We start from the raw sequence: 22,651 nt of genomic DNA, 5'->3' as shown, positions 1-22,651 counted from the left end.
TTCCACACTGCCTACCACAGCCAGTATTTTGACTCTAATAGGTGGATCTGCAGTGCAAGTATCTATATAAAAGGATACCTAGAAAAGTCCTTTAACTCTGGAGTTATGCAGATGACAAAAAATGTTTTTGACATTAACTGGACCCAAAACTCAGCATGAGAAACACAATCTTCTGCACATTATGCTACGTGTAATTCTACGGTACTGCCGCTATTTGAAGGGATACTGAATTCACCTGGCAGTTTTTCCTTAGCATAGCGCTGACGATTGTCTGCTTCTGATGCACACCTTTTGTCATCCAGCCCAGCCACACACTTGAGTCTTCCAGTCTATATACAAAAAAGCCTCAAGGGGCTTCCCTGGTGGTGCAGTGGTTGGGAGTCCTCCTGCCGATGCAGGGGACACGGGTTCATGACCCGGTCCGGGAAGATCCCACATGCCGTGGAGCAGTTGGGCCCGTGAGCCATGGCCGCTGAGCCTGTGCGTCCGGAGCCTGTGCTCTGCAACGGGAGAGGCCACAGCAGTGAGAGGCCCGTGTACCGCAAAAAAAAAAAAAAAAAAAAAAAAAGCCTCAAATGCCAGCCAGCCATTTGGGTTCAGCCCCCATGGTTCTGCATCTCAATTCCCAACCTGAACTCCGGGCTCTGCATCCTCAACCTCCGTATCTGTCTTTACCCCTCCTGATGTGGAGTCTGTCCTTCCCCAGCTCTGATCCCACCCATCACAAGCCTCTCAATGCTCCTGGGGAAGCCACACCTGCTCCACAGATGAGACCAACTAGCTTGAGGATCTACCCAGCCCTTCCCCTCATTCAGGGATTATCCCCACGCTGGTCTCATCTGCTTATTTCTTCATATGGGCTCTACTGCTCTTCTCTGTCTCAGGCTGGGCTATCACTTTCTTCGGAGGTTAATCACTGCCCATACACAGTCCCCGCAGATAATGGGACACTTTGGACCGAAACGTGGACCCCCATATATTTTCTGCCCTCCCCAGGCCCCATTTTTCACCATCTGATACCTAATACCTATTGCATAAATTACTTCAGTATTTTGAAAAGGATAAACCAGCTGCCTCTTTTAAATTATTTTCATCTCTATTCTGCAGATAAGAAAAATGAGACTCAGAGAGGTTAAGAACTACCCAAAGTCACACAGCAGTGACAGAAAAACTCCACAGAGTTACCATTGAGTTTCCAGGATGTCCTGAGTGGTTTGTGATTTTTCTTTTTCAGGCTGAAAGCCTAGTGGAATGACCACAATTCAGAAGGGGCTGTCTTTCTATTCTGCTCTGTACTCACCCAACACAACCCATCTCCCAACGCACAGAGCCACAGTCCACTACCTCGGACAGCCAAGAACAGGGGATGAAATGCCAATGATCCTACAGTCCTGTGGCATCAACTACCTCACCTTCACTGATACAACCAGAGGAAGACATCTGACCCAAGCAAAGCTAATAAGATTGCCTCTCTTTGGTATTTGGAATTGGGGAGTTAAAATGCACAGCGACTCAGATGGCAGAACTGTAAGGTCATGCAGAGATGGGGCTGGAGTCAGTGGCCTGGCAAGTCTGAGTTATGTGGGAAGCAAGGCTGGGGACTTCCCTGGTGGTCCAGTGGTTAGGACTCTGTGCTCCCAAAGCAGGGGACTAGGGTTTGATCCCTGGTCGGGGAACTAAGATCCCACACGCAGCATGGCGTGGCCAAAAAAAAAAAAAAAAAAAAGTTAGGCAAGGCTGTATCTTTAGAGGTAGGGTAGGGGGTAGGGTAGGGTAGGTGCCCAGACTGTGGAAGTAAGCTGCCAGGTTTGATCATGCCTCCCACTTACCCGCTGCAGGATTTGGGGCAAGCTGCTTCACCTTTACATGACTCAGTTTTCTCATCTGTAAAATGGGGAAACAAACAGTATTTAACTCAACTCGTTGTTGTTATAATGAAATGAGTGAACATCCACCAAGGTCGTAGCGTGGGCACACAGCACACGCTAGGAACTGCCAGACATGGTTATTCCAGAGCCGAGAAGACACCCGTAGCTGGAGACCCAAGGATGGAGCAGCTCCCCATGACTTTCCACTTACCAGCAGGTCTGCCAGGACTCAGAGCACTTTATTTCAAGCACCAAAAGGTTTCCCCAGAAAAGTAAGAGGAGATTTCCTATGGTATTTTACCTAATTAAATTTCACCTCACACTAAAAGACTAAAAGTCTAAAAGTTTAAAAATCATACGCCACACTGATTTGGAAGTTTTATTCTTTTTATTGCAAATTTCTGATAAAGGAAACTACAGGGAAACTGATTCTCATTTAAACTTTGGTGATAAGAGGACGTTGGAGCTCGGGGCTCACAAAACGTGAGTCACCCAGGGGCCTCTGACATGTGTGGCCGCCTACATCCCCTTCCAGAGGTTCTGACTTAGTTGGTCTGAGGGGGCAGTCTGGGCGTTGGCAGCTTTTTGAACTGCCCAGGTGATTCCAACTTGCAGCCAGGGTGGAGAACCCCCGCCAGAGCTCGTGACGTGGTGGTGGCAGCATTAGAAGCATCACCCACTCACGTCACCCCTTGACCTGAGTCCAGCTGCTGTCCTCTGTCCCCCTCTTCCCAGGTGTGACACGTGCTGACTCTTCCTCCTCGAGACCCACAGAGGAGAGAGACGCTGGAGGGGCCATGGCTCTCGGTGCTGTGGTTTGTGCTGAAACCAGGAGAACTGTACTAAACACGGCTACTCTATCACAAAAAGAAACTCACTTTCTGATTGCAAAAGAGCATTAACCTTTTTGTTTTTTCATTAAGTGGACATAGTCTTCCTATATAGAGATGCAAAGATTTGTGACAAAATAAGGAAATATATGTTGGATGACATATTCCTTATATGACTTCTCAGGTCCAAATTAAAAAAAATTTTTGTCAAGCCATTGAGGGTAAACTATTATGTACTTCAGCAGCACAATTTATATGGGTAAACAGTAATAGCCAGTTAGAGATTTCATTTATGATTTATTCTAAAATAGAAAATGCTTTAATTTTCCTGAGTCCTAGGCAAACAAAAAAAAAGTTTTTAAATTTTTCAAAGTATCCCTGTTTTCTTTTTCCTGGGCACCCTCATAGTTTAGAATGGCGTGTGTCTCAGTATTAGCTTTTACAGACATAGGTGAACAAATAGCAGTGGCGCCAATTTTCAATGATTAATCAAATATAGCGATTGAAAATAAAACACCCATCATCTACGAAGTTGCTCAAAATGAACGTTTCTTAACATTGTTATAAATGCAATATCAATTTGATTCTCTGGCCGTACAAAAGTATGAATTTCTGTTCCGTTACTGATAGTGAATGATTAACATCTTAACAGTGATAAAATTTTTAGAGCATTTAAAAAATACATAGGATCCCATTTTTACATCATAATTCTGATGTATTATCGTGCCTTCTATTTTGTCCGTAAAACTTTTATAGGGTACAGTGCACTGACGTGATAAAACCAAGGCACAAGAATATAGTTACAATAAGTTTATATAAACCTTAGCACTTTGTGCCAATTTTGGAAAAATTTAGAGAGGAGATCAAAGAGCCTGAAAATTTTTCACATCCCATTACGATTAATGAACAACTAATTGTGTAATAAACAGGCTATTAACCACCATTCCATTACTGAATATATGGCTATCACTATACAGGCAGTGGATAATTGAAAAAAGTTTTCAATATTAAAACCTGGTATAACTAGGTGGTCGATGTAGATAATTGTGCCTTGCATTATCTAGGTAATTGTCTTAAGTTTCCATTTTAATTTGTAATCTATATGGCAGTTATCAATTTTTAAACTATTTTCACTGCATAAATGGTAGGTTTTTTTCCAAATGTTAAATCCCCTCCCCCTACAAAAGACAGAAGATTTACAAGAAGATACCAATATAAGAAATGCACAGACAACAATAATAAAATCCAAATGTGGACTCAAAGGTTGAATTCTAATCTATCAGGACATTCTCTTAATTTAGGGTGAGGAACAACACATTCCTGTGATAATTCATTATCTTCTTAATTTAAAAAAATCACCACGACATTTTTCAATAGTAAAGTCTTGGCTAGAGCATCAAGCATTGAAGGAAAATTGTTAAGTCTTTTCTCATTCATAAAACGAAAGGGATAAAAGCCTTTCAAAGGGGGCTTCCCTGGTGGCGCAGTGGTTGGGGGTCCGCCTGCCGATGCGGGGACCACGGGTTCGTGTCCCAGTCTGGGAGGATCCCACGTGCCGTGGGGCGGCTGGGCCCGTGAGCCATGGCCGCTGGGCCTGCGCGTCCGGAGCCTGTGCTCCGCGATGGGAGAGGCCACGGCAGTGGGAGGCCCGCGTGCCACAAAAAAAAAAAAAAAAAAAAAAAAGCCTTTCAAAATCCAGGGAGGGCAGGATATTCCATTGAATTTAGAGAAGTGGAATAAAGTGGTAAAAACTGTACGTAATACTTTTAAAGAGAGTGTTTTCAAGACTCCAGGTAAACATTTAGAACCATGAAAACACATTTCTCGGCACATGCACGCCATGAATAGAACAATCCTGAATGCAGGTACAGCCTGGCTACAGAGGTATCCAGTTCCCGGCCCCACTGGCAAAACCACCTTTGAAGTCCATGTCCCAAGTCCCTTCACATTGGAGCTTCCGGCTTCTGCATCTGTTGGATTTGCTTCTGTAGCTGGTCCTTGTCCAGCTTCATCTTGGCTTCGAGAACTTGCCTGAGGGATCCTATGCTTTCATAGATGGCTGTAAACCCTTTAAGAAGAGGTAAATTTCATAGGACTTAATATTAAAAAACAAGCCTGTATCAAATCTACAGCAGATAGTAATAATTGATCTGGGCAAAAGATATCAATAGATACTAAAACTACTGGAATAAAAGTTTGATGGGAAACAGGATAGTTACCTAGTTTCAGAGTATCTCCCTACAGATACAAAGGGAAAAAGGAAATATTACAGTGGAGAAATCTGACAGACACCACTTTAATCAAGAGATCAAAGCTAACTTCACCAACACTGGGAGGAACCAACATCATGTATCTCTGTAAGAAAACCCTGGGAAGGACACATCACTTCTGTGGCACTGCTGTTCAAAATGCACACCCTGAATCTAATTAAAAGGAAGCAAACAGACCCAAACTGTGGGACATTCCACAAAATGCTGGCTTGTGTTCTTTAATCATGACAACATTACTGTGGTACTGATCTAGATGAAAGGAGACTAAATAAAGAAACAGGATAACTAAATGTGATATGTGATTCTGGATTAGAACCTGGACTGGGGAAGGTTTGCTGTAAAGCAAACAATGGTGAAACTTGAAAATTGAGTATCGAAAAATGTTTCATCAATATTACATTGTAGGGCTTCCCTGGTGGTGCAGTGGTTGAGAGTCCACCTGCCAATGCAGGGGACATGGGTTCGTGCCCCGGTCCGGGAAGATCCCACATGCCGCGGAGCGGCTGGGCCTGTGAGCCATGGCCACTGAGCCTGTGCATCCAGAGCCTGTGCTCCGCAACGGGAGAAGCCACAACAGTGAGAGGCCCACGTACCCTGCCCCCCCCAAAAAAAGAAGTTACATTGTACCATAGTTACTTAAAAGAATGTCCTTGTTCTTAGGGTATATACATTGAAATAATATAGGGGTAAAAAGGTATTCTGGCTTTTGCAACTTACTCCCAAAAGATTTAGGAAAAAAAATTATATTCATACACACACTCACACATTAAGCAAATTTCAAAAGTGTTAACAATTGGTGAATCTAAGTGAAAGATGTATAGTTTTTGGACTAGTCTTAACGGTTTTACTAAATTTGAAATTATTTCAAAGTAAAAAACTAAAAATAGAAAAAATTCCCAATCAAAAGGTAATTTTGTATTATTCTATATTCGTATTGTTTTTTTTAAATTTATTTATTTATTTATTTTTGGCTTCTTTGGGTCTTCGTTGCTGCGCACGGGCTTTCTCTAGTTGCAGTGAGCAGGGGCTACTGTTCGTTGCGGTGCACAGGCTTCTCATTGCAATGGCTTCTCTTGTTGCAGAGCATGGGCTCTAGGTGCACGGGCTTCAGTTGTTGTGGCTCACAGGCTCAGTAGTTGTGGCTCATGGGCTCTAGAGTGCAGGCTCAGTAGTTGTGGCGCACAGGCTTAGTTGCTCCGCAGAATGTGGGATCTTCCTGGACCAGGGATCGAACCCATCCATGTCCCCTCCATTGGCAGGTAGATTCTTAACCACTGCTCCACCAGGGAAGTCCCCTATTGGTTTTTAAAATAAGTGTCAAAAACATCTTGTCTTCATTAGCATATTTAGAATTTTCTCTCAGAAAATTTTCTTTATGTAACAATTCATGAAAAAGAAGTATAAAAACTACTTATTAGGGCTTCCCTGGTGGCACAGTGGTTGAGAGTCCGCCTGCCGATGCAGGGGACACGGGTTCGTGCCCCTATCCCGGAAGATCCCACATGCCGCGGAGCGGCTGGGCCCGCGAGCCATGGCCGCGGAGCCTGTGTGTCCGGAGCCTGTGCTCTGCAACGGGAGAGGCCACAGCAGTGAGAGGCCCGCGTACAGCAAAAAAAAAAAAAAAAAAAAAAAAAAAAAAAAAAAACTACTTATTAAAAATAATTTTGTTGGGAATTCCCTGGTGGTCCAGTGGTTAGGACTCGGTACTTTCACTGCCGAGGGCCTGGGTCCAATCCTGGTCAGGGAACTAAAGATCCTGAAAGTCACATAGTGCAGCCAAAATAATAATAATAATAATATTAATAATAATAAATGAGCGAGTTTTAAAAAAAATAATGTCCTTACTGAATGAAAAGATACAACATATTACTAAATAAAAGAGTAGGTTGGGCCTCCCTGGTGGCGCAGTGGTTGAGAGTCCGCCTGCCGATGCAGGGGATACGGGTTCGTGCCCCGGTCTGGGAGGATCCCATATGCCGCGGAGCGGCTGGGCCCGTGAGCCATGGCCGCTGGGCCTGCGCGTCCGGAGCCTGTGCTCCGCAACGGGAGAGGCCACAGCAGTGAGAGGCCCGCATACCGCAAAAAAAAAAAAAAAAAAAAAAAAAAGAGTAGGTTACAAATCAGCATGTATTGCATGAGCCTGTATTTGGAAAAGCATATATATATCCTGTATGTATAGAAAGATAATATACATAAAAAATAACTCTGGGTAATAGGAGGTTTTTTTTTTTTAATTTTGTGCTTTATGATTTTCCACTAAGAAGTCTGTTTTTGTAACAAGAAAAAGTAAATCTTTTTAATTTTTAAAAGGCTCATATGCATTTCTTATTAGGTACTAACTATTCACAACTTCAGTGATATGTTGTATAGCTGATAATAAATCCACTCAGCAAATGATGCAAAGTTAACCATCAATAAAATATTCAAATACCATATTCTACTGGCCCAAAAGACCAAGAAAGAAAATTCATTTTTATCTTCACAAGTTCTAAAATTCAAAAATTTAATGGCGGGCTTCCCTGGTGGCGCAGTGGTTGAGAGTCTGCCTGCCGATGCAGGGGACACGGGTTCGTGCCCCGATCCCGGAAGATCCCACATGCCGCGGAGCGGCTGGGCCCGCGAGCCATGGCCGCGGAGCCTGTGTGTCCGGAGCCTGTGCTCCGCAACGGGAGAGGCCGCGGCAGTGAGAGGCCCGCGTACAGCAAAAAAAAAAAAAAAAAAAAAATTTAATGGCATCTTCTCCTTAAATAAAATAGTTACCTTGTGGTGGTTACAACAAAATTATTCTTGGGATAACTAACTACTTTTATCTCCATGTGGCCAAAATAGAACAATTCCATGAAGAAAATTCACAGAACCAAAAAACTGGAAGGAATCAGGAGATAATATAGTTCCCCCTCCCACACTACCCGACTGTCTTCTCTTTCCTGACCATGGTCAACAACTCTTCACTTAAATACTTTCAGTAAAGAGCTCTCAGCCTCACAAAGCACCTGTGTCTTTCTAGGACTGTTAACTGTAGATACTTCTGCTTCATACTGAGTTAAAATCTGTCTTCAGGTAACTTCCAGTTATTGGTCCCAGTTCTGTATTCCTGAGTTCAGAGGATAAATCTAATCCCTCCTTTACCTGGCAGCACTTCAGAACTTAAAATCATCTGTAACACTGTCTTCTAAACAAGTGTAGAGGAATGGGCCCTGTGGACTTTTGAGCAGAGGAAAATCATTCATTGCCATGGTGGGATACTGCCAGCAGTATAAAATAAGCCTTCAAAGGCCCCTCAAAGATATATGCTTTATATATATACATATAAAATGCTTTTAACAGAGAAGAAAACAATGCATTTTAGTTTTAATAGTATTTAATCTTAAAGAATAAAAATATTCTCTTTAATTTTGTTAAGATTTCATTTTGTCTTATTCCCTATATATTCTCTAGTTCTTTGTTGCTAGATTATACAATGGATCAAATAAGCATTGGAGACAAATTTAGTAAATATAGAATAAAGAAAGTATTTAAGCCTAAAAAATAAAAAGATATATGCTTATTTCTGAGGCATATTGACCTTGGCTTTGATCAGAGAAGAATGTGCAGATGGCACTAAAGAAAACGTACATCAGTTGCAAGCTAAGCGATTTTAGGTTTGTTTGCCTGTCTCTCGAGGTCTATCTTCATGTCCTTGGCAATGAAGCAACATTTTCGTTCAATATACCACAGCTACTTAGAAAATCACCTAAGGACACTTCATCAGCCAGGTTTGTGGTAGTTGCAGGGTAATACTAATTCATTGGCTTTTAGATCAAATAGAAAATGACCCAGAGAACTGTTTTCTTTTTGGCCTACCTGCATCAACTTCTGCTTTTATTTCCTTCATGTCCTCGGTCATCTGTAACTCAAGCTTGCTGATTCGCCCATGCACCTTCTCCTCTTCTTGTTTTGTCCTCTGTACCTCCATATTCTTCTTTTGACTCTCTTCTATTTTGTCCAGTCTGGCCGACATCTGGCTGAGCTTCTTCTCCATGTCCCTTTCACTGGCTCCCTGAGATCCATGATAAGAATGGCACCTGATTATTCCAAAGAGTCTGATGCATTCGCATCAGTCATAATACCATTTAAGAACAATCTGCAGGGAACAGAATTGCAAAGGTTGCTTGTTGCTCACCCCAATATCCATTCTCCCCTTCTTCCATAACAGATCCCTGAATTTCAGCTGGCTATAAGGTCACCCAGAGTAAAGACTACCTTTTCTATTGTCTCCTGAGTTTGCTGTGGCCATATGATTAAGCTCTAGCTAATGAGATATAAGTACAAACATATGTGGCAACTTCCAGGAAAAGTTAAAAAAAGCTGAGGCATATCCTTGCCTCTTCTTTCTTTCTTCTGTTCTTGGAATTAAGATGTAATGGCTGGAGCTCTAGCAGCCATCTTGAACTATGAGTACAAGGGTCACTCTCTAGGACTGGCAGAGAGTTAAACCAGAAAGATCATGGGTCACTGAGGACTGACAAGCTACCACAATAGCCCTGTGATTCCTACACCCAGACTTCTTTTATGTGAAAGATAGATAAGCTTCTATCATATTAAAGTCACCATTATCCTGGAGTTTATTGTTAGTTATTAAGCCTATCTAGATGTAAAAATAGTGCTCCAAAGACCTAGAAGCCTACAAATGTATTATTATGAATCTAAGTAAAGCAGGAGATCTGATAAAAATATGGAGATATGTAAAGAAATATTTGAAACAGAATATTTTCTTTCCTTTCCTCTCCACTATGCTTGGTTCTTATGAGAATCTGGGTCTGCAGGCAAGCTTTAGAGGCCAAGACTGCAAACATCAAGCTGTAAGGGGGCTACAGCATAACAAAACTCTCTTGATGTGTTCAGTGCACAGTCTGCAATTCAACAGCTCAGCATCGAGAGAGAGCAGAGCCAGAGATGCAATCTACACCAGTCACTTATGCTCCATCAAAGTCCAAGGGGAGGAAGCAGTGAAAGAAAAGAGAAGGGAGAGGGAGATGGTCAGGCTAGATAACCAAACCAAAAAACAACTGCTTGCCAAGTACTGATATTGAATACTACATGTGCAAGGCTTTCTTGATATGATTTTTGAGTAGTTCTGCAAACCTTAGTTCTGCAGGAGAGTGGGGTAAAATGAGAAGGAACATGGAAAAGAAAACTGGATTTTGTTTAGATCTTGCACTGACACCTCATACTGGGTTTATAGTTTGATGGAGGGGCTTGGAGGGAGAAATCTAGTCAACACTGTTTCTACCAGATCGCAGAATTAAAACAAACTAAGATGAAGTATGTAATTGTAAATGCAGCTGGACAATTTGGTTCATTAAGGTCTTGATTTGGCTTCATCTTAGCTGAAAGTACTGAAAATTTCTACTTAGTCTTTGTAACCAAAACAAGCCAAAGTGCTCTGTCTATATAACAAACACAGAGAGTCAATATGAACCATGGAAAGAGATTCTAAGGCAAGAAACAACTGTAACAGCTTAATGTGGTGCTAAATAAATCAATGATAAGTTACGAGGTATTATTCAAACATTGCAGGCCCCACCAAATAACTTGACTATATTTATGGCTGAACATCAACACCTACACTGTTTTCCTTAACAACCAAGGAAAGCTGATCGATTTTCTGTAAAAGTTCTTTTTCCATCCGTTCTTGTTCCTGTTGCAACCAATTCCGTGCAGATAAAATCTGGTTACTGAGTTCCTCAATTGTACCTTTAAATCTAAAATAAGGAAGTTAGCAAGTTAGTCATAAAACCATTTTAATATGACATCAAATAGTCTCAGTCTCTGACTATCAAATCTCTCAGAAATATATCAGCATTAAGTTCAGCTCACTCAGAATTACATGCTTACCTTTTTCTTAGAGTTGCACTTAGCGCTACATTGGGAAGGGCGGAGAGAAGGAGGATATAACAGAAAAGCACCTAATAATACTCCCACCCGTGCACAGCTGAGAGTGTGGACACCAAGGTGTCACACAGTGACAGAGAGCCACGCCACGTACTAATCTTTGCAGTTCAGAGGGTCCAGGGTGCTCTTGGCTCAAAGGACACAGTAGCCTGGCTCCCCTCCAGGCTCCCCTCTTGCCCTGGACTCTTCCTCCTTCTCCCTCTTAACTCCCAGGACTGGAGCCTGGCTCCCTATCTCTCTAATGTTCTACAAATTGCTCTTGCCCCATACAGATATTTCTTAATTTAAACCAAACAGAAAATTAAAAAAAAAAAACCCCAACTTCTATTCCTATATAACTCTCCCTTTCCACATACCTTAAAATCACACGCCTTTTATTTTATATTTAAATATTTAATAAAAATTTAATAAAATTTATATTTAAATAAAATCCCCCCTTTATTTTTATTATGAAAGTAATAAAAGTACACAAGAATATATGTGACTTAATAATAATAATAAAATGAACACCCCCTGTGGTAGAAGCCCCCAATTCTCTGCAGTATCTGTTCTCCTCTTCTTCCTTATTAAGAAACCCTCAAATGTGAACTGGATCCACAGCTACCTAGTCAAAACTACACTTCTCAGCCTCCCTGGCAGCTACGTGTGGCCCTATGGCTAAGCCAGGGAATGGGACACATGAGGAAGTTATAAGTAAACTTCCTGGTCATATCATCAAAAACAAAGCTTCTCAGCCTTACCTGGGCAGGAAGCCAAGCCAGCAGTCCTGCCCAATTATGGAGCCCCACGTAACCTGGGAGACTGACCATGGAGCACAGCAGCTTTACTGAATTCATTTATTCTAATAGTTCTTGGATGGAGCCCTTAGAGTTTCCTCTATAAGATCATATCATCTGCAAGCAGGGATAATTTTGCTTCTTTTTTTCTGAATTGAATGCCTTTCATTTCTTTTTCTTGCCTAATTGCTCTGGCCAGGAGTTCCAGCACTATGTTGAACAGAATTGGTGAGAGTGGGCATCCTTGTCTTGTTTCCGATCTTAGAGAAAAAGCTTGCAAAATTTCATCATTGAGTATTAGATTAGCTGTGGGCTTCTCATGTGTGGACTTTATTATGTTGAGATACATTCTTTCTATACCCAAATTGTTGAGAGTATTTATGATGTTGAATTTTGTCAAATGCTTTTTCCACATCTATTGATATGATCGAATGATTTTTATCCTTCATTCTGTTAATGTGATGTATCACACTGATTGATTTGTGTACATTGAAACATCCTTGCATTCCAGGGATAAATCCCAGTTGATCATGGTGTATGATTCTTTTAATGTGCTGTTGAATTGGTTTCTTAGCATTTTGAGATTCTTGTTCATCAGGGATATTGGCCAGTAATTTTCTTTTCTTGTAATGGCTATCTGGTTTTGGTATCAGAGTAATGCTGGTCTCGTAAAATGAGTTTGGAAGGGTTCTCTCCAACTTTTTGGAAGAGTTTGAGGATGACTGGCATTAATTCTTCTTTAAATATTTGTTAGAATTCACTCACAAAGCTATCTGGTCCTGGACTTTTCTTTGTTGAGAGGTTTTTTTTTTTTTTTTTTTTGCTGTACGCGGGCCTCTCACCGCTGTGGCCTCTCCCGTTGCGGAGCACAGGCTCCGGACACACAGGCTCCGCGGCCATGGCTCGCGGGCCCAGCCGCTCCGCGGCACGTGGGATCTTCCGGGATCGGGGCACGAACCCGTGTCCCCCGCATCGGCAGGCGGACCCTCAACCACTGCGCCACCAGGGAAGCCCTGTTGAGAGGTTTTTGATTACTGATTTAATCTCCTTTCTCATCATTGGTCTGTTCAGATTTTCTGTTTCTTCATGATTCAGTCTTAGTAGGCTGTTTCAGGAATTTATTCATGTCTTCTAAGTTATCCAATTTGTTGGCATATGATTGTGCATAGTAGTCTCTTATGATCCTCTGTATTTCTGTGTTATCAGTTATAGTATCTCCTCTTTCATTTATAATTTTATTTATTTGAGTCCTCTTTCTTTTTGTCTGGGTTAGTCTAGCTAACGTTTTGTCTATTTGGCTTAACACTTAGTTTTATTGATTTTTCCCCCAATTGTTTTTCTGTTATTTCCTATTCTCTATTTCATTTATTTCTGGCCTAATCTTTATCATTTCCTTCCTTCTGCTATCTTTGGGCTTAGTTTATTCTTCTTTTTCTAATTCCTTGAGATATAAAGGTAAGTTGTTTATTCAAGGTCTTTCTTTTTTCTTCATGTAAGCATTTATCACTGTAAACTTTCCTCATAGAACTGCCTTTGTGGCATCCCATAAGTTTTGGTATGCTGTGTTTCCATTTTCATTTGTTTCAAGATTTTTCGAATTTCCCTCTTGATCTTCTTTGACCCACTGGTTGTTCAGGGGCGTGTTCTTTAATTTTCACATATTTGTGAATTTTCCAAATTTACTCTTGTCATTAATTTTTAGTTTCATACCATTTTGGTTTGAAAAGGTACTTAACATGATTTCACTCTTCTTTAATTTGTGAAGAGTTGTTTTGTCACCTAACATATGATCTATCCTGAGAATGTTCTGTGTGCACTTAAGACAAATGTATATTCTGCAGCTGTTGGATGGAGTGCTCTATATACGTCTGTTAGGTCTCTAGTTGGGCAGGGCTGAGGTGTGAGTGGTGGGGGACTGCTGGCTGGGCTCTACGGTCAGGTGATCCTACTGGCTGGGCTCCCAGGGAAGGCAGGGCTGCTGGCTGGGTCGCACAGTCAAATGGAGCCACCAGCTGGACTCTGCAGTTCCCTCTGGTCCGGTGGGGTCACTGTGTTCCCTAGCATGGTGCTGGTGCTGGTTGGACTCCATGATGGGGCCTGAGGCTCCACAACTGGGCAGGCTGCTGGTTGTGCACCACTGATGAGTAAGGTCACTTGCCGGGATCCCTGGTCAGGCAGGGCCACCAGCTGTACCCTGCAGTCAGGTGGAGCTGCAGGCTGAGCTCTGTGGTTGAGTGGGGTTGCTCTCTGGGCTCCCTAGTCAGGTAAGGTCACTGGGTATGTTCTGCTTTTAGGAGGGGTTGTTGGTTGGGTTCCTTGTTTGGGCAAAGCCAAAGGCTCTGCTCGGCAATCAAGTGGGGCCATAGGCTGGGCTCCACTTCTAGGGTTATAGGCTGGACTCCAAGGCCATCTGGGTCACTGTTCAGGCTCCCTGGTCAGGTGAGGCAAGAAGTTACATTTTATTTTCAATGATTATATTTTCTAAAAGCTCAATTTGGCTGTTTGTCAATTCTGTTGGGTTTTTTTCTGGCCACACCATGTCACTTGTGGGATTTTAGTTCCCCAACCAGGGCTTGAACCCAGGCCCTCAGCAGTGAGAGCACAGAGCCCTAACCACTGGACCACCAGGGAATTCCCCTGACTGTTCATTTTTGGTAAGCTCTTATTCCTTAGTTGTACCTTCAAAATGTGTATGTGTGTGAATACCCACACATACACAGACATACATATATACACACACATCACTTTATCCACGAATTCCTATATATGCAGTATTTAGAAGTCTGATTCTGCTTATTGTTGTTTCTTCTCACTCTATTACTTATGTGATTTTTTTTCCTTCTGTTGGCCTACAATTTCTGATGCGGACCATTTTTAAAGTCTTTACTGAATTTGACAATATTGCTTCTGTTTTATGTTTTGGTTTTTTGGCCGCAAGGCATGTGGGATCTTAGCTCCCCTGGCCTACAACTTCTGACTGTACATTCATGTTCCTTGGAATTTCATGTCTGTGGGAAGACTTGAAGACTGAGTATTTGCATTTGCTTCTGCCAGGCATCTCGGGCCACTACCAAATCAAGCTCATTCTAAGATAAATTACTTATTCTGGTTTCTTCAAGGTGCTTGGGTAACGTAAATTCTAACTCTAAATCCACGTAAAGGTTGTACTGTGGTCCTGAATTTTCAAGGAATACCTTTTACCCTTCTACCCAGAATCAAGATTTCGACAGGAAAGTTTCCTTATGATGTCTCTGTGGAATATTTTTTTTTTCTCCTAGTTCATCCAACCAGGGTTTTACCTTTTGGGTCTCTAATCTGTCCTTCTACCTTACACAGGCCCCAGGCTTGTTCCCCTTACCTCTGTGAACAGCCTTTGTGTCTAGACTTCTGGACTTTAAATTGTAGGAAGAAAAATAAAGATGTCATGACTGCTAATAATATCTACTAAGGAAGAAAAAATACTAAGATATTTATTTTCTTCCTGTGCGATGGAAGGAAGGGGATGGGAGATCTCTCTGTACTTGGCAAGATTGCAGAATCTATGAGAAAGAGTGACGTAACTCAGTAATGATATAAATACAGATAATTAGAGGAAAGGAAACATGGTTTTCATAAGAGAATTCCTGTTAAATCAGCAATAACCCTAAAATGGCATTAAGCATGGAGAGAATGTGATACAAGAACCAGGAGAATAATAAATTTAAAACTTCCACAAGCCTCTAACAAAGTTCCATACTGAAGTCATCTTTAAAAAAATATAATAAGTCAAATACACAAACAAACACACACATACACATATATGGTCACTACTGGCTCTGCTCTGGCAGGAAAATGCCAAGCTCATGAAGATTCATGACAGGGAAACGTGTATGGTTCTGTGACTAAGCAGAAGAGCAGCAGATGAGTTTCACTGGGGGCAAGTCCAGTTTAAAGTGTCACTAAAGCACAATGCAAAGTATAACACATTAGAGGGTCCTAACTAGACAGCTCAGCAGCCCCTAGGTGCAGACCTCTCTCCCCTAGACGCCTGCAACAATGCCCCCCACCAGCCGACGTCCCCATCTCTGCTTCAGCCCCTGTGATCCATCTTCCAACTGCAATCAAGGCCATTTTAAAAAAATAACATACACATCTGACTATATCACCCTATCTGCTTAAAATCCTCCAACGGCTCCTTATTGCTCCAGGGAAAGAAACAAGATGTCCTGAACACGGTCTACAGGGCCCTGCGTGCTGGCCCACCTCCTCTCCAGCCTCATTCCCCACCAGCACGCTCTGTTCAGCGCCCTCTGCACCCTGCAGTTTCCTTCATGTCACATGCCTCCCGCGACGGGCTATTCCGTCTCCTGTGTCTTCACCTCACTCTTTCCCTCGTGAATGCCATTCGTGCTTCAGCTCTCACTCCCAACATCGCCTCCTCCGGAAGGTCCCACAACCAGGCTTCTGTTACTCATTCTCACAGCACCACCATACTAGCTTCCCATGGCTACTGTGACACGTCACCACACACTTGGTGGCTTAAAACAACACAGTCATTCCCTTTTGGTTCTGAAGGCCAGAAGTCTGAAATCAGTTTTCACTGGAGCAGAGGTGGTCCCTTCTGGAGGCTCTGAGGGGAGAATAGTTTCCTCGCCTTTTTAAGCCCCTAGTGGCCGCCTGTCTTCCATGGCTCATGGCCCCCTCCCCCATCTTCATAGCACATCACACTCCAATCTCCTGTTGTCACATGGCCTTCTCTCCTGATTCTGACCCTCCTGCCTCCCTCTTATAGGGACTCTAGGGACTATTACATTGGGTTTACATAGATAACACTGTATCATCTACTCATCTGAAGATCTTTAATCTAATCACATTTGCAAAGTCCCTGTTTGCCATATAATATTCACAGGGATTAGGATGTGGCGATATTTGGAGAAACCATTATTCAGCGTACCGCAACCACGTATCTTTCCTTCAAAGCACTTACCACCATTAGTGATAATACAGCATGCACCATATTGAGTGTGCTATATATTTAGGTCATTTTTTGATTAATACTCATCAGCTCCCTAGACTATCAACTCCACAAGGATAAGAACAGAGCCTGTTTTTCTTCATTACTGGATCCTCAGCACCTAGGCCATATTCAAGAAATATTGGTTGGATAAACAGATGGGTTATTATCCAATCACTAAAAACAATAATTAGGAAGGTAAAGTGGCAACAGGCTACAAGGAAATTTTCCTGTGAACTTCCATTATGGTTTTCACTTTGTTTGTGCAATAAATAAAAACCAAAAGGGAAAAAATTATAGTATTGAGTAAGCTCATGAAGAACTTCAACCAAAACCGATGTTTCTAAGTTGATGACTCACTTAGTATCCAAAAGCTGAAGCTGGTGGTTACTGTCTCTGTGGGACATCTTCAGTTTGGTGCTTTGCTCGGATATCGACAAGTCCACTCTGTTCAAAAGCTGAGAAATCTGGAAAAGAAACTTCGCTTGTAAATGTCACATCAAACCTTTTCAGAGGTAATTGCAGAAAACATTAGGGAGCTGTATTCTAGTCAATGGCATTAAATTCAATCTAATTTCATAAATTCATTTAGGAGTCCACCTCATCTCTCCACTTCCATTTTCTTTTATACACACCCACCAAAAATCAAGACCAGGGGCTTCCCTGGTGGCGCAGTGGTTAAGAGTCCACCTGCCGATGCAGGGGACATGGGTTCATGCCGCGGTCCAGGAAGATCCCACATGCCATGGAGCGGCTGGGCCTGTGAGCCACAGCTGCTGAGCCTGCGCGTCCGGAGCCTGTGCTCCCCAACGGGAGAGGCCACAACAGTGAGAGGCCTGCATACCGCAAAAAAAAAAAAAAAAAAAAAAAAAAAAAAAAAATCAAGACCAGAGGAATTCCCTGGTGGCCTAGTGGTTAGGATTCTGGGCTTTCACTGCCGTGGCCCAGGTTCATTCTCTGGTCAGGGAACTGAAATCCCACAAGCTGCGTGGCACAGCCAAAAAAAAAGAAAGACCAGTAGCACTGCCAAAATATTCATCATGCACTGAGCACTTAACTACAGGTCTCTGATGAGCAAGCCCAGCTTCTGCCCAGGAGCACTACTTCCCCCTGCTGGCATATGTGTGGTTGCTAATCACAGAATGGACTTCTTATCACTTACAAATTCCATCAAGGTCCCAGATTTACCTCCATATCAAGTTAAGTCACCAGAATATATCATTTTTAAACTATAACCCCTCTCACTCCTTTGTCCCACTACCTATCCATTTCCCTTGTCTTTTTACTAAAATGTATTGAATAATATAAAACTAGCCCTTTATGAAATGCCTTTATTTTCTGCAAAAATTCTGATGTTCAATGTTCCTTAATTCGAGATTCACGGAATAAGTATTTATCAGATCCAAAGCAAAGAAAAATTATGTCTCTTTTTATGGATTTCTATGTTTTTTTACTAGAAAGCTTAGTATTTTGGCTACTAGAAAGCTTAGTATTTCCTTAGCATCTATTTTCTGATCTGATAATTCTGTCCTCGCATTTCTTTAGAGAAAATTATTGGACTTATTTCATTTTATTCTTTTTTTCAAGGTTCTATAATAACTATTTTTTACATAAGTAGCTTTAGATCCTTATCAGAGGTAGCTAGCACACAAGTATGTTTAACCCAGTAAATTGACTAGATACCCCATTTTATTGAACAGTCTCTCTTTGAATGAAGAATAGCAAGTAAGGCAGACACTGTAGGGAAAGTCCTAGAAGATAGGCCCCATTATGGCAAAGGGGAACTTCTAAGAAGCCAAAAAACAAACTGTGAAATGCCAAGAGTTTTGCTTTGAGAAATTAATCTGTGAATTGCAAGGTGGAATACTCTGAAATTTATTAGCCAGCCTACTCTCTAGCTTTGTTTTAATCTTTTCCCACATACAAACTATGTGATGAGGTAGTCCATAAGCCTCATGAATAAAGTATCTATTTCCTGAACCCCAACTGGGACGAGTGCCCTGTAAAACAATGCTTTGATCACTTATGTGTGTAAGAAGTAGTTTTGGAGATATAATTTAGAATTTTTGGAACATGTTAATTGTTTGAAGAATGAGGAGAAAGAATCTTTAAAATTAGGATTGTACTGAAAAATCTTGGCATTTTGGTCGCATACTTACAAAGGGCCACTCCAGTGAAACAGAAGGAGGAAGAAGAAAAGGGATGCTTATGCTGGGTGCCCTACCTAGTTTCTCATGCAGGAAATAATCAACACCATGTTATTCTTCGATAAGAACAAATACTCACTTTCAAAAAGGTACCTGAAACAGGTCATACCTGTCCCTCTGCATCTTTGATTTTCGTTTCCAAGATCAGCTTGGCAGCTTGCTGCTCTTTGTTCAAGTGCTGGAGCCCCTCATAGGTCGTTTTGTGCTCAGCAGAGAGTCTGGCTATGCTGGCGTCACATCTATCCGGGCAAACGACAAAGATAATTCTTATCAAAGTCTTCAAACACGCGCTAAAGCTTCCTTACACACTATAAAGCGCATGACCCCACTCGAAGAAACTGCACTATGAAACATGCCTTTTAACAGAGTTCTGAATGAATTCGGGGAGCTGCTCTCATTATGGTTTTTAAGTTAAACCACAGGGATGTTGCTTAATAAGACTAGAGATGTAACCATCAAAGCAACAAAGTCTTTACAATGCTCACAAGTACAAAACTGAATATGCAGTGAGAGCCCAATTACAAAAGCTTACACAGTGAGCCAGATGTAGTCTGTCGCTCTGTAGTACCACTTCCGCCCTCTCAGGTTCGGGGCCTCTCTGGATTTTGGAGGCAACTTCTACTACATTTGAAAGTACTATTCCTAACCTTTTACCAAACCACCTGTAAGGCTGTATGCTTTGAGTGTGGTCCAGAGCAGAAGGCTCTACAGCTGGTCCCAGCTGCTCTGCCCTTGAGCCTTACAACTTGGCCGTTCCAAAGGTGCCCAAAGTATCTGCGGCAGATAAGCTGGGTTATCTGTCAAACCCTAACAGCAGAGTCACAGAATGACCCCCTAGGAATTGAGAGCAAAGTCATGCCCTGTTCCAACACAATCATTCCTGCTTTGAGAAGGAGGAGCCAGCTTGCTACTGGGCTCCAGGAGACACGGCATGCCTAAGCAGGGGTCACTGAGTGACCATGCAATCTGGGCAGCCCATCATGAACACCAAGCCATAGAGGTGGGCGTATGGGCAGCACTCCGTCTTGGAGGGAAAGGGATATATAGACGTCAGGCTTAACAGTCCTAAAGGCATAAGTTAATTAGAGGAGCCCAGACTCCTGTGGCCTCTACTCTTACTACTGCCAGTTTCCTTCAACTCACATGTATGGCCTGGGATCAGATGAGCTTAAAATACAAATGTTTAAAGTACTCAACAATCAAAGATAGATTAACATCCATCAAGAGAACTCTAAACTATTTTTTTAAAAAGCAGAGATGAAAAAAGAATAAGGGGTTAAGAGAAAAAAATAAGAAATCCTAGAAATAAGCTAAACAGTTTTCTTAATAGAGCTGACAAACATGACTGGACATGATTGAAGATAAAATCAGTGAATTAGAAGATAGTAGCAAGGAGCTCACTCAGAATGCAGCAAAGACAGACAGAGATTCAAAACATGAAAAAATAGTTAAGAAAGATGGAGGACAAATAAAGAGATGCTAACATCAGTCAAAGGGAGGTTGAGAAGTCCCAAAAGAAAAAATGGAGAGAAGGGCAAAAAAGCAATATTTGAGGTGTGAGTGCTGACAACTTTCTAAAACTGAAAAAAGACATGTGTTTTAAAGTATTCAATGAATACAAAGCGGCATAAGTAAAAATAAACAGAGCCTGGTGAAATTCAGATAACCCATGATAAAGATAAAAATTTTTAAAGCTACCAGAGACTAAAGACAAAATGACTTTTTTGACTGACTGTAAGATTGACAGCACACAGTTGATATCAGAAGACAGTAGATATCAGAAGACAATAAATATCGTAAGATGTTGCAGAAACAGCTTCTAAGGATTGAGCGGAAACAACCTATCATGCAAGAATAAGTACAAAATAAAGACAGTTTTAGACATACAAAGATTAAGAAATGTATCACCCACACAGCCATACTGAAAAAGTCATTAAATAATACACTTCAGTAAGAAGAAAAGAACACCCAGAGAGAAGGAGTAGGACGTAAGAAACAACAGTGAGCAAACTGAGAAAAATTTTGGAAAATTTATTGTTTTGTAGACTCTGAAGAAAGTAAACTACCAGTTCAATTATTCCAAACTTCTTGAGTCCTTACTTGGTATTGAATCACATTTTCTCTAAATTGAACAACTTGTTTAGCTTAATCATTTGGCTAAAATGCTACAGTCCTTTTTGGAAGTAACAGAAAAAAAAAGTATTAGGATAAAAAAATGTTTAATATTGACTAAAATATTTTTTAATATTTTAAAACACAATCTGACAAACTGCATATATGCACTTTCTAAATTTCAATGTTCATAATAAAATAGACACAAAGCAACAATTATGTCACTATCCTTCTATACTGGAAATCTTTTTTAATGTTTAATGCTCCATGCTGGCATTTGTACAATCATGCTATACCGCACACTGTAGGTGGAAAAGTATATTTTATAGGCTTTCTTGAGGGCAACTTGGCAGTATATACCCCAAATCTTGAAACATGAATATATTTCTATGTATCTTTCAATCTAGGTATTAACCCCAAAGAAACAAAAGTGTGAGCAAAGAAAAATCAAACTAATTAAATTCTGTATAAATTCCTTGAACAATTTCCTGTTTTAGGATAAAAACGAAAATCCTTTAAAACGCTCAGAAAGAGTTGGTCCCAACCCACTTACCTCCCTGCATCATCTCCTATATTCTGTCCCCTTTTTTCCTCTGCCCTCAGCCACACTGATTACACTTCAGGGCTTTGAACTTATGTCACTCCTTCCCACTTCAAGGCCTTGATGCAGGCTGTTCTCTCCGTCTGCAGTGTTCTTCCCTGACCTTTTCACCTGCTTAGTTACTATTCATCCCTCAAGCTAAGCACACAAGTCACTTCCTTATGGAAGCCTTCCTGGAGCCCCCAGAGTAGATCATGTACAGCAAGTACACACTTTCAGGATGCCCCATATTTCTCTTTTACTGAACTTCTTATAATAAACATTTATTATTATTACTATTACTATTATTATGATTATCATTAATCTCTTAATCCTTGTTCCATGACACGTTCTCATCATTAGTCCATGCATGGCTCACTTCATTCAGTTAATTATTTTTTAATAACTGCTCCTATTCTGAATCCTGTCATCATTCCCTTGTTCTCCTTTTAAGACTATATTGCACACATACACACACATATGCATGTGTGTGTATATATACATACATACATACATATATATATTTCTTGAAAGTATGTTATGTGTGCATTAGTTGAATTCAACTTCTAAAAAGCCATTATGTCATATGTAATATTTTGATACTTATTGTTTTCACTTATTGCTAAGATTCAACTATATTGTTATACGCCATTGTAGTTGTTCATTTTAACTACAGAATAACATTCTACTGTTTGTTACAATTTATTTGTCCATACTCCCACTGATGGGCACTTTGGGTTATTTTGGGATTTTGCTATTGTGAACAATGCTGCTATGAACATGCTCTCCTGTGGTACAAGTACAACCATGTATCTCAGGCAGAAATTAATGGATCACAGACTATGTGTATGTTCAACACTGGGAGGTAATATCAGACCCCACTAATTTATACTCCTACTAGCAATGGGTAAGAGATCCTAGGCACCTGCACCCTCTCTAATGCTTGGCATTGTCAGATATTTCAGATGCCAATCAACTGGGTGTAAAAAAAAGCATATATTGTTATGTTTTTAAATTTTCATTTCAACATTAACCAGTGATGTTGAATCTCTTCACAGGTTTATTGGCCATATGTGTTTCT

General features: G+C 41.2%; 1 protein-coding gene across 3 annotated transcripts in view; it reads right to left on the bottom strand.

Moving 5' to 3' along the window:
- Positions 1-2,258: 2,258 nt before the first annotated feature.
- The window catches only part of FAM81A (family with sequence similarity 81 member A), a 129,162-nt gene continuing 108,769 nt past the window's right edge, over positions 2,259-22,651 (bottom strand). For all 3 annotated transcript variants that reach the window (XM_082617105.1, XM_082617106.1, XM_082617104.1), the window contains exons 5-9: positions 18,988-19,117; positions 17,032-17,138; positions 10,577-10,712; positions 8,812-9,007; positions 2,259-4,766 (exon numbers count right to left, since the gene is read on the bottom strand). In XM_082617105.1, coding sequence (XP_082473231.1) covers positions 4,642-4,766; positions 8,812-9,007; positions 10,577-10,712; positions 17,032-17,138; positions 18,988-19,117 — 694 coding nt within the window. In that variant the 3' untranslated portion in view covers positions 2,259-4,641. The remainder of the gene's footprint in view (positions 4,767-8,811; positions 9,008-10,576; positions 10,713-17,031; positions 17,139-18,987; positions 19,118-22,651) is intronic.

This window comes from Mesoplodon mirus, assembly GCF_964341445.2.
Source record: "Mesoplodon mirus genome assembly, chromosome: 4".
Lineage (NCBI taxonomy): Eukaryota > Metazoa > Chordata > Mammalia > Artiodactyla > Ziphiidae > Mesoplodon > Mesoplodon mirus.
The sequence above is the reverse complement of the archived record's forward strand: the minus strand, read 5'-3'. Positions and strand labels throughout refer to the sequence as shown.